Here is a 12,088-nt window from a genome sequence, read left to right as displayed (position 1 = left end):
GGTTGGGGATTTAGCTCAGTGGTAGAGTGCTTGCCTAGCAAGCACAAGGCCCTGGGTTCGGTCCCCAGCTCCAAAAAAAAAAAAAAAAAAAAAAAAAAAAAAAAAAAAAAAAAAAAAAAAAAAAAAAAGAGGGAGTCAGGAGGAGAGGACCCACAGGAGGTAGAAGAGAGGGATGTTCAGTTGGAGGTGGTTGGGAGACAGTGTGGAGAAGCAGAACTCTTCCTTTAGGACATCGACTGAGGAGGAAGATACGCTGGATGCTTTCTCTGCCTCTCCAAGCTAATCGGCTTTCACCCCAGCACCTGCCTCCTGCGTCTTTATCGGCAAAATCGAATGTCTGAGATTTTGTTAGAAACGACAGTCAAGGTCCCAAATAAGTGCTTAAAGTTCCCATTAAAACTCAGGAACTAACAAGCAGGTGGGAGTTGTGATGCTCACTGAGCTGCAAATGAGGGCAAGGGTGGTCCTCGATCTGAGAGAGTGCTGCTGTGTAAGCTGCTGTGTACCCTCCTCCGTGTAGAAGTGTGTGTGTGCGCTCTGCATGTTGGCTGTGCATGCCTGTGTGCACATGAACAAGCCAGAAGAGGATGCCACATATCCTATCACCCTCCCCTCTTGCCTCAAGAAAGAATATTTCACTGAGCATGGAAACAGACTGGTTGGCCAGCAAGCCCCAGGTAAGCATGGCCCTGTACCTGGTTTGTTTTTAACTTCGTATTGAGTCGTTGTGAATTTCACATCATGCACCCCAGTCTCACACATCTCCCCATCCCTCCATAGCCACCCTCTGCCCTTGTGACCTTCCTCCCATCAAAAGAAAACTATATTTTTTAAAAAATATATATATTGTTAAATCTAAATTGAATATAAAATATTCATCTTTTATAGTTAAGATAAATATATAATGAAATAATACAAATTGAATATAAACTATTAAATTCAATATGCTATATTGCTTGATAAGATTATATATAATGTATATTTTAAAAACCCATCTTGCCAGGGAAGCTGTGGTGTGCCATGGTTTGTCACACAGTGTAACAGCTTTATTTACAAATGAGTCATTGGTCTGGTTCAAAGCCTCTGGCTTCTGCTACTCTATCAATACTGGGTCCTCACCAGGACTCCTCTCGGATATCCTGTCGTTGCCCTGTGCCGTGGAGATCCTGCAGCTTTGGCTCTACAGGCTGACCCCTTCACACACTCCAGCAGTTCAGAGATTAGGTAGATGTTAGAGTGGGCCAACTCAAAGCCCTGCATCTGGGCCTATGTGGCACCTGACTAGGTTAGCCCCATAGCTCTCCTGCATCCATGGCACCAGAGCCAGCTCTCCTGAATTCACACCCTTAGGGCTGACTCGTCTGAGCCCACAGCACCAGGGCCACTGTCTGCCCATAAGAGGTGCAAGGTACTCTCACTTTTATGCCCTTGGGGGCAGCTCTCCAGCACTGCCCTGGCAAAGGGTGAGGCCAGGCCTCCTGCTCTAACGCCCTGAGGGTCAGCTCTTCCACAGCCATATCCCCAGGTCCAGCTTGCCCAAGCTGCCTGGGCGAGGAGCAGGGCCAGCTCCTCAGACATCAACATGGCCCCAGGCAGCAGCCCCAGACCAGGGACATCTGCATGGCCTTTGTTAGTAACATGGGCCACAGACATTGACATAGACCTCTACTGCTGCAGGACCTCTGACACAGACGTGGTCCTCAGCGACAGCACGAGCCGTGGCCTTCAGTGGCATCGCAGGCCCCTCATATCAGGCTGTTCCTCACTACCCTGCAGTCTCCAATTCTGCCTCTTTTCATGGCACGCAAACCATTCCACCTCTGTTTCCCTCCCATCTCTCCACCACACCCTTGCTCATCACCAGCACCCAGGCCCCTGGTGGTTGTCCACCCACATGGCAGGCCTCTGGGTGCAGATATAGTTTTATGTGGGTGCTAGGGATCGAACACAGGTCTTCCTGCTGGTGTGGCCATCACACTTACCAGCAGAGCCATCTCCCCATTGCTTCTTAAATTGTGTGTGTATGTGTTTGCATGCCCATGCGCGCAAGTGATTGTCATGTGGAGGTCATGTGGAGAACATGTGGAGGTCAAAGGACAATTCGTGGAAGTTGGTTCTTTCCTTCCACACTGTAGGAGCCAGGGTTTACACTCAGACTGTCAGCCTTTGATAGTAAGTGTTCTTCCCAGCCAAGCTATCTCACGGGCCCCTTTGTATTCTTATTATATTCACAGTAAAATAGCTTTCTAAGCTAGACTAGGCTTTCATTTATAGACTTAGTCCTTATGCCTTGAGGATGGGAGAGGTTCTAATAAGTTAAGTAATTGGGACTAAATATTTCCTGGAAAAACACAGGACCTAAGAGAGTCAGCTCTCCTGCTCACTGGGGTTACAAAATTCCAGGGAATGACTGGAGTATGGCCTCACATCACCAAAAAATGAATAGATGCCACATGTTTGCTATCTAGTATCTGTGGCTACTCCACACCTTGCCAAGAGCTCACCTTGCACTGGCTCACACCCAGTGAGATGGTGTCATTCACACCTGATTTTTATCAAGGAGCAAGAAACACGAATAAGATAAAGACCAGGCCATTATTGTTCAAACAGTAATGTTTAGTTGTACAACAGAGGCTAGCAACATTTACACGACCAGTCTGAGTGTCTGTTGGCTTGTTTTCAACTGGGAAACTAAACTGGAATATCACCAAAACATTGGCTGGGACTAATAACGTTTTAAAAATGGGTCGTTCTTGCATCCCCTAGGCTTAGGCCTTGTTCCATCAGGACTTGTAGATGAATGGCCCACAAGTCACCAGCCTTTGAGCAAGTTGTGTCCAGGTGGAGATGGCAGGTGGGGTGGCTGAGGGAGGGTCCTATAAAGACACAGTGTATGGGGCAGTGGCAGCCGTCCGCAAACATTCATGCATCTGAGGGGGGCTTTGCCCTCCGTTGGGTATTTTCCATTAGCCTATAGCGACCACCTGTGGTCAGGCTAATGCATCGCTCACATTAACAGGGTGGGGGATGGGAGCAGGAATAGTCAGGGTAGGTGGGAAGAGATTGCCTCTTATTGCTAAATGTACAAAAGGGTGCTATTTTTTTCTTCCTAGAGTGTATAGCTTGTGGGTTTGGAGTAGTCTGTGTGTGTTTAATTCCCTTTATTTTAAAGTTTGGGGATAGGGAAGTCAACTCCAGCAACCTCTTTTCAGCAAAACCACTTCCGGGATGGCCATATTTTGGGGTAAACAGGTTGTCTACACACATACTCACTGGGCCAGCCACCAGCGGTGATTTTTTTTTTAAAGTGACGCTAGTCATCTGGCTCCCCAACATGTATAATCAATCACCCTTATAAATACTTTGAAGCAATGAAGGAGACACCCTTGTCCCACACAGGGGCTCACACGGCTGACCTCAGTGACTCTGACAAGCAGGAAAGCTGCTTTCTTGACCGGTTACGGTAGCCAAGAAAGCACTCATGCAGATGAATGGCTAGGGAGCAATGCCGGTTCCCTTGGAGACAGTTACCAGTCGCTGGTGTGCGCTTGCAAGGGCAGGAGAAGCTCTCCGTGAGTTCCTCCTGCCTACACAAGGGCTGGGGCTGCTGAACATAGATGGTAGAGCAGGGTGGTGCTGGCGGGAACTCCATTCCGTGGGGGAGGAGAGGAGTAGTTTGGCTAAACGGAGGAAGCAACTGTCCTAGAGACGCAGCTAGCCCCTCCCACTGGCCGAGGGCTGAGAGGGGCTGTGCTGGTGGGCACTAAAGGGGGCGTGGCCCTGCAGCAATAACAGCTGGGGAGGGAGAAGCAGCACTTGAAATGGCCTTCATTCAGCAGTGGGGCAGGGGGTGGCTGGCACAGGTGGAAGGACAGTGCCCAGGAGGCCTTCTCCCTGCAGGGGGAGTTGAGAATGGTTGAGGGTGTGGAGACTGGCAGCTGGCAGCAGACACATAAAACAGCCTCTCCAGGGACAGTGAGACCACAGCTTAGGGGAGACAGGCAGTATTCTCCTACTTAGCATCTCCAATGCCCACCGTCCTTAGCACCTGCTGGCCTTAGGTGTCCAATCCCATGTCACTATACAGAGCAGCTCACTGGAGCAGCCAGCCAGTTCTATAATGTTGCTACCGTTCTAGCCTGACAGCTGACTATTCTTTAGTAATGTTATGGGAAAAGGGGGGATGAGGGATGAGGTCTAGAGATAGAGCAGTTCTCAGGAAAGGCTAAGACCATAGGATTAGGGTCACATGATCTGATCATTTCCTTCTCTTCCACTTGGTCCACTGAATTCTGGGTCTTCCATCTCTCTCTCTCTCTCTCTCTCTCTCTCTCTCTCTCTCTCTCTCTCTAGTGACTGGGTAATATAGGTAAAAAATGCTGGCATTCAGGGAGGACCAGTTCAACACCCAGGCTGGACTGGGAGGTGGGATAGTGAATAGATCAGTTGTAAACAGAATCACATGGTGTCTTCCCTTTCCTAAGGCTAAATGGCTTTGCTTAAAGCAGCCTTAGAAACTACAGGAACCAAAGAATAACTTGGATGTGTAAGGAGCAGTAAAAGTGTGCATTAATAAATACGGGACTCCCGAGAAGGCAATAAATGTACAGCTATGGGTGCTCCTGGGAACGTCTACAGGGTCGGACGGTGAGAGAATGCGGGGAGGGGAGAAGCCAAGGAAGACAGACAAATGAGAACAGAGAGTCTGTACAGAACAAAGCCACAGAGAAGCCAGCTTAACACAGACAGAAGGCTACTCGAGAAAGGGAAACATGTTAAAATTTCTCTCAGAAGTCCAGCCACCTCAGAAACTCTGGATATTTTTTCCGATACTTCAGAATTCTCAAATGTAATTCCCTCTGCCTAAAGGTTGCCTCATTTGACCAATAACACGTACTTCCTTAAACAGAACACCAGGTGCAGCCCAAGCTACCAAGTTCTCCCATTTCTCCAGGCTACTCCCAAGTCAGAGTGAATTTCAGGGGTCGGTTGCCGAACCTGGCTTTCCTAGTCTTCTCTAGACTCGGAATTCTCTTGCAGTCTCAGCATGTACTACCACGTGCTTTTACTTCTGATCTTATTTTTTTTAAGGTTTATTAATTTTTACCTTATGCATATGAGTGCTTGTCTGTGTGTGTGTGTGTGTGTGTGTATGTTCACCATGCTCATGGAGGCTAAAAGGGGGCATCATAGCCTCTGGAACTGGAGTCACAGATAACTAAGCCACCAGGAAGGTGCTGGGAACTGAGCCTGGGTCCACTGCAAGAGTGAAAGATGATCCTGAGCACAGAGCCATTATCTCTCCGGCTCCTAGCTGTGATTCAATCTTAGGGCAGTAGAAAGTCAATGTAGGAAGCAGGCCGGGCCTGATTCCTAAATGCAGAAAGGAAGCTAACATAGATTACTCTAACAGGAGATAAAAGGTCAGAGACAGGCAGGAAAGGGGGCAAGTGTGTGAATATATGAATGTACGAAGAAAGGAAGCAAAGGAAGCTGGGGAGGGGAAAGAGAAATCAGGAAGAGGAGCCAACCAACCAGCCTGGAAATATGGGGAGGGCGAGCACAGGAAGCAGTGGTTAGCAGTGGTGATGACCTGCTGTTTGACAGTGACCTCAACATAGACACAAGTGTGGAGCTCCATTTCCAGACACCAATTCTGCAGGAGCCCCCTCAGCTTTCTTCTTTGCACCCTGTGAAGTTTCTCTCCATCTTCCCAAGAAGTCCTAGCCTCAGTCCAGATTACCTCAACTTACAGTGAAAAGTGGTTCTGTGCTCCCACAGCCCACCAGAGGCTAACTCGGTCACCAGTCCATGAATACCTGCATCCCCAGTCTGTGGGCGGGTCAGAAGTAAGAAAGAGTTGCCTGTGGCTCACCTGCTCCCAGCATTTTAAAATAAAACCTTCCCCAAACCTCCTGAGTGAGGCGCACAGCTTTTTGTTCTGGAGCACAAGAAAAAAGGAGACAGAATGGAGAGTCATGGAGAAAGCAGACTTACAAAGAACTTTCCAGAGAGGGCAATGAAAATACCTCACCCCTGAGCACACGCGTACACAGAGGCACACACACGCACACACACAGGCATGCACACGCACAGGCACAGGCAAGACACACAAACACATGACACACAGGCATTCTCTATCATACACACACACACACACACACACACACACACACACACACACACACACACTCACACACACCAGACAAAATACTGCACAAATACCAGACAGGCCTGTAGGACAGCTGAAAGGAGGAGGTGGCTGGAGGTGGTATCTGGGGTGTGTGTGTGTTTAGAGAAGGGGGATATGTATGATAACACAGAGAAGGGCTCATCACGGGTTACTGTCGTGGCTTTCCTCTGTGTCCACGCTCACCGGAGGGAGGCCTCCATTGTCATTGAGCCTCTTGGCCCTGTAAGTTTCATAGTGGATGTTGTGTGTTACTTCTTTGAGGTCCTGGAGGTGAGTCCTGAAAGGACACAGGGTAAGAAAAGAGAAGAAGATACAGTTAAGGGTCAGAAGAGGAGAAGGTGGTCCAGCTCTGAGGCTAACACATCTCCTTGGTAGACTGAACCCAATGACTGGGACCCACCCTTGAGGACCGATGTCAGTCTTACAACCCCTTTGAGACCGGGGCTAGAACAGGGACAGAGAGCTCTGTTAGAAAGGGTAGACACTCAGGAAGTGAATCTGAGCAGATGATCTTTGATCACATAATTAAACATGCCATCTGGGGTATTTATTAATGTGGGGGTACATCGTACCTGATGACGAAGTCTCGAAGCAGGGCAAACTCACAGTGGTTGAGGTTTTCGACTATGGACAAAACAAAAGAAAACAGGTAGCCAGTTCACTAGTGTCGGCCCAGCAGGGAGGCCATTTTAACAATGCTTTAACACAGCACGAGGGGGGTTCTTAAGTAGACTTGCCTGAGGTTTATTCACTAGTGTACTGGTTCCCTTCCTTCCTTTCTTTCTCTTCCTTTTCTTTTCTCAAAACTGAGCAAATACTTTTAAATCAGGTATAATGGACACAGCACCATTCTAGACACTATAGAATGAATCCCTTTTTTATTTTTTAAGATTTATTATATATATATATATATATATATATATATATATATATATATATATATATTAGCTGTCTTTAGACACACCAGAAATGGGTATGGGATCCCATTGCAGATGGTTGTGAGCCACCATGTGGTTGCTGGGAATTGAACTCAGGACCTCTGGAAGAGCAGACAATGCTCTTAATCACTGAGCCATCTCTCCAGCCCTGTAGAATGAATCATAATATGGGCTGGTTTTGTCCCACATTTTATGAAAAATTAATGTGGGAGTTTAAGAAACTTGTGAAGGCCTGCTATAGTTCCTTTTCTAAAGATAGGACAAAGATTAGAGGAAGACAAAACACATAGGACCCAATGACTGGCCCAGCTTCCAAGGGTCACGTTCTATACAGTAAATCAGTTGACAGAGACGGGGTGACTGCTGTCTGCAAACCGCTCACCAAAAACTGGGAACAGAGGAAGATAAGACATGACTCTCTGGTCTTAACGATGTGCACATAACACTCTCACAAATTATTCTATTTCAAGGCAAATAATAAAATAAAATCCCAAGGTACTGAATGTGGAGAAGGTGGTGGCCCACCACTGTCATCCCAGCATTTGGGAGTTAGAAAACAGAAAGGTCATGAATTCAAGATCAGGGCTGGAGAGATGGCTCAGTGGTTAAGAGCACTGACTGCTCTTCCAGAGGTCCTGAGTTCAAATCCCAACAACTATATAGTGGCTCACAACCATCCGTAATGGCATACAATGTCTTCTTCTGGTGTTTACAGTGTACTTATATACATTAAATAAATAATTCTTTTTATTAAAAAACTGTCTCAAAAAAAAAGAAAAACATCAGTTAAGGATTTAGCTCAATGGTTGTTCAGCGCATTAAGACCCTGAGTTCTATTACCGGGTCCTCAAAAATTATCAATAATTAAAAAGAATTAAAATTACTCAAAGCGGGGCTGGAGAGATGGCTCAGTGGTTAAGAGCACCGACTGCTCTTCCAGAGGTTCTGAGTTCAAATCCCAGCAACCACATGGTGGCTCACAACCATCTGTAATGATATCTGATGCCCTCTTCTGGTGTATCTGAAGACAGTGTACTCATAGATAATAAATAAAATATTAAAAAAAATTACTCAAAGCAGTAGAGTAAATCCCGGTTTGGGAATCAAATTATGCAAATGTGAAGTTCAAGTTTTACTAGCACATGAAAACCTCTGGGTTTAATCTCCAGCACCACTGGTGGGTGCTCCTTGTGGGTGGGACCTGTATGACCTTTGCAAAGCAAAGCATCTAACTTATCTGAGACTCATATTCTGAAGATGGGACCATCTGCCCTGTACCCCTTACAGGGTTACCATAATTGTTTTCTTGGTTTGGTTTTTTGCGTGTTGTGCAGGGGATCGAACCCCACCCCTGCACACACTAAGCAAGTGCTCCATCACTGAACTACCTCTCCAGTGCCCAGCGAGACCCCTGAAGTAAATTCTTGAAAGCTTTCAGAATCACCATGTCCCACCCAAGGTCACACCCACTCAATAAATCATTGACTAAGGCGACGTGATTCACCCTTTGGCACCTTGTCAGGTCATACGTGAAACTCTTTCTCTGGTTTTTCCACCCCTCAAGAGTTTGTCTGGGGGCTGGGGAGATGGCTCAGTGGTTAGAGCACTGATAGCTCTTCCAGAGGTCCTGAGTTCAATTCCCAGCAACCACATGGTGGCTCACAACCATCTGTAATGGGATCTGATGTCCTCTTCTCCTGTGTCTGAAGACAGCGACAGTGTAGTCGCATATAAAGAAATCTTTAAAAAAAAAATAAATAAGTTTTTCTGTGTCCTATATTTATTTGACAGGCAAGTCATTGCCATCTGGCCACATGTTAAATGGTGTCATGGTTCCCTGCCTGTGACTAGCATCTCAAACTCTAAGTTCCTTAAGGGCAGCAGCCAGCTGAATAATATCATAGCATCCTAGCTCCTGACACTTTGAAGTCTTGGTATTTAATAGCCGCTGTCTGGACGGCCACTCCTCCTGGGAGACGCACTGGATTACCTTCGATGATCCCCCAGGGTGTTTTTCTCCCGAGGACCCTCTTGCCATTCACTTGGTACTCCTTGTCACTCCCCACCACCGCGAAGGGCATGCTCTCCTGCTGCAGAGGGGGAAAGCAAAACCAGACACACATGCTCAGTCCTCAGCTCCAAACCCAGTGTCCAGGGCAGGACAGCCTTTCACGTCTTATTCCCTGGCTCCCTCAATGATGCTACTAGTGTTGAGAGCAACAGTGCTCTGACGCTTGTAAAGACTGAGCTGAGATTCAAGGCCTGGGCCCAACCCTGACTACACTGTTGTCTGACTGGCTACCCACAGTAAGTTGGCGTTCCTTCAATGAGAGAGCACTTTGAACAGTTCATTGTGCTTGAGTACATATTTTCATTTGATTTGGAACCACTCTGGGAGCTAGCTAGCACAGACTCTGACAAACAGCACCTACCCAGGCGTCAGCCGGACTCTGAGATGTGTACTGCGGCTCCCATGGAACCTACTGGCAGATGCCCAGGTACTGAACTTTCAGGGCTCTGCTCTGAGATGGGGCTGCTCTGCTCCATCAGGGCAAGCACCTAAATGGACCTGCCTGGATGCGTTTGTCATTGGACGAAAGAATCACATGCCGCTTAATGACAGAGTAAGTTCAAGAAAAGATCATGGGAGACTACGCCACAGGCTGAACTCAAATTAGCATAGAAGTATGCAAACTATGATACCAGATGATAGGGTTGCAGGGAAAGTGTCCTATGTGGCCCCACACTGACCACAATCTCCTCATGCAGCATGTGGATACGGTATGCAAACTGAGGACACATACATGTGTGTGTGCAACCTGAGGACACATACGTGTGTGCGTAAACTGAGAACATATACGTGTGTAAACTGAGGACACATATGTGTATGTGTAAACTGAGGTCACATACGTGTAGAGCTGGCCTCTGAATATTAAGCCAAGTGTGCAGACAGATGATGTAAGTGCAGTGCTTGCCTAACAGACCCAAGGCCCTGGATTCAATCCTCAGCACTGCACGAAATGTGTGTGTGTGTGTGTGTGTGTGTGTGTGTGTATGTGTGTCTGTGTATGTCTGTGTATGTCTATGTCTCTGGTCTGTGTGTGTATATATCGAAGTGTGTGTCTATATATCTGTGTGTGTGTCTATGAGTGTCTGTGTGTGTGTCTGTGAGTGTCTGTGTATGTGTCTGTGTCTGTGTGTGTGTGAGTATGTCTGGTGTCTGTGTGTGTGTATGTATCTGTATGTGTGTCTGTCTGTGTATGTCTGTATGTGTGTCTGTCTGTGTATTCTGTGTGTGTATCTGTGTGTGTGCATCTGTGTGTGTGTGTGTGTGTATGTCTCTGGTCTCTGTGTGTGTATAACTATGTGTATATCTGTGTGTGTGTGTGTGTGTGTATGTCTCTGGTCTCTGTGTGTGTATAACTATGTGTGTATCTGGGTGTGTGTGTGTCTGTGTATGTCTATGTCTATGTCTCTGGTATGTGTGTGTGAGTGTGTCTGTGTATGTGTCTGTGAGTATGTCTGGTGTCTCTGTGTGTGTGTGTCTATGAGTGTGTCTGTGTATGTGTCTGTGTCTATGTGTCTATGTATGTCTGTGTGTGTCTGTATGTGTGTATCTGTGTGTGTGTGTGTGTGTGTGTGTGTGTTTGATCAAAAAGTGAGGCATGCAGTCCCTAGCACCACAAAAACATAAAGGCCAGTGGATGTGACATATTTTAAAGGCATTTTAGCTACCTAAGATATTTCTCCTTCAACGTTTAAGACTTGTAAACATCACTTTAAAGGTGATTTTCTGAGGCTGGTGAGACAGACGGCTGATGCATAAAGATGCTGCCACCAGGTCTGATGATCTGACCTAGATCCTTGAGGCCCACTTGGAAAAGGAGAAAACTAACTCCTGAAAAGTGGCATGTGACCTCCACACATGCCATAGGCACGTACCAATTCCTCCTCACTCACCCCACATACAAATGAGTAAATTAACATCATTAAGGGGCTTTTTCATTTTTTATTTTTTTTCAAGTGATAATCTTAATTCAGTTGCCTTTTTCAACTGACTGACTGTCAAGAGTAAAAGGCTTCTCTAGAATATTCAACTTTCTAGAAGAGTCCAGAAGGGTCTCAAAACCTAAGTCGTAAGAGATTTGATTTGTCACTGAGAACATGGACTGGTCACGCGGTCCAGGTTTCTGATGCAGAATCATAGGGTTTTTTAATTAAGAGCAAGACCTTAGACATCATATAGCTGATGGTCTCCAAACCCAGTTCTTTGGTGTGGCCAGAGACACAGAAAGCATCTTAGCAGCTGCTCAGACAGCAGAACTCTGTGCCTATGACCCTCAGCCAGAGCAGTCCTGCTCTGGTGGCTTGTATAATAAAGTTCTAAAGTTTTTACTTGTTTCAGGTTTTTTTTTTGTTTGTTTCAGGTTTTTAATCACATACTGTATATGTGTGTGTATTTATACTATGTGTCTCTGTGTGTCTGTGTGTCTGTGTGTGTCTATGTCTCTGGCCTCTCTGTGTGTATATCTATGTCTCTCTCTCTCAAGTATATATGGAGATCAGGGAACAACTTTTGGGAGTTAATTCATTCCTTATGCCACATGGATCCTGGTGACCCAATTCATCAGGCTGACAGCAAGTGCCCTTATGCATTAAGCAATTTCATTAGCCCATGTTTATTTTTTAAATCGTTCTTCTAAAGTCAGAGAAAGCCTATAAGCCACTCACCTAGTCCAGCCTCTGTATTTTGTAGAGGGAGAAACTGAGGCAAACTCTAACTATAGATTCCTCTGGGCATTAGCTCAATGCCCCATCATCTGAAAATGGTTTTGCCAGATCCTTGGAAGGAAGGTGAGGCTCTCCTAATGTCTGGTGATTGAAGGGACTAATTTCCTGAGCACAGGAAGCCCCTCTGTGAGTTCACAGTCCTAGTGAGGGTCACTGACATCCATAC

The 12,088-nt window shown here is 46.4% G+C and overlaps 1 protein-coding gene across 5 annotated transcripts in view; it reads right to left on the bottom strand.

Moving 5' to 3' along the window:
* Window positions 1–2,595: 2,595 nt before the first annotated feature.
* The window catches only part of Septin3 (septin 3), a 31,760-nt gene continuing 22,267 nt past the window's right edge, over window positions 2,596–12,088 (bottom strand). For 2 of the 5 annotated variants that reach the window (XM_039079788.2, XM_039079790.2), the window contains 4 exons: window positions 9,122–9,221; window positions 6,766–6,817; window positions 6,377–6,470; window positions 2,596–3,894 (listed from right to left, as the gene is read on the bottom strand). In XM_039079788.2, coding sequence (XP_038935716.1) covers window positions 3,829–3,894; window positions 6,377–6,470; window positions 6,766–6,817; window positions 9,122–9,221 — 312 coding nt within the window. In that variant the 3' untranslated portion in view covers window positions 2,596–3,828. Of the gene's footprint in view, window positions 6,471–6,765; window positions 6,818–9,121; window positions 9,222–12,088 lie in introns of all 5 variants that reach the window. The other 3 variants (XM_063264164.1, XM_063264163.1, NM_019375.2) reach the window with 2 other exon arrangements.

This window comes from Rattus norvegicus, chromosome 7 (genome assembly GCF_036323735.1).
Source record: "Rattus norvegicus strain BN/NHsdMcwi chromosome 7, GRCr8, whole genome shotgun sequence".
Lineage (NCBI taxonomy): Eukaryota > Metazoa > Chordata > Mammalia > Rodentia > Muridae > Rattus > Rattus norvegicus.
The sequence above is the reverse complement of the archived record's forward strand: the minus strand, read 5'-3'. Positions and strand labels throughout refer to the sequence as shown.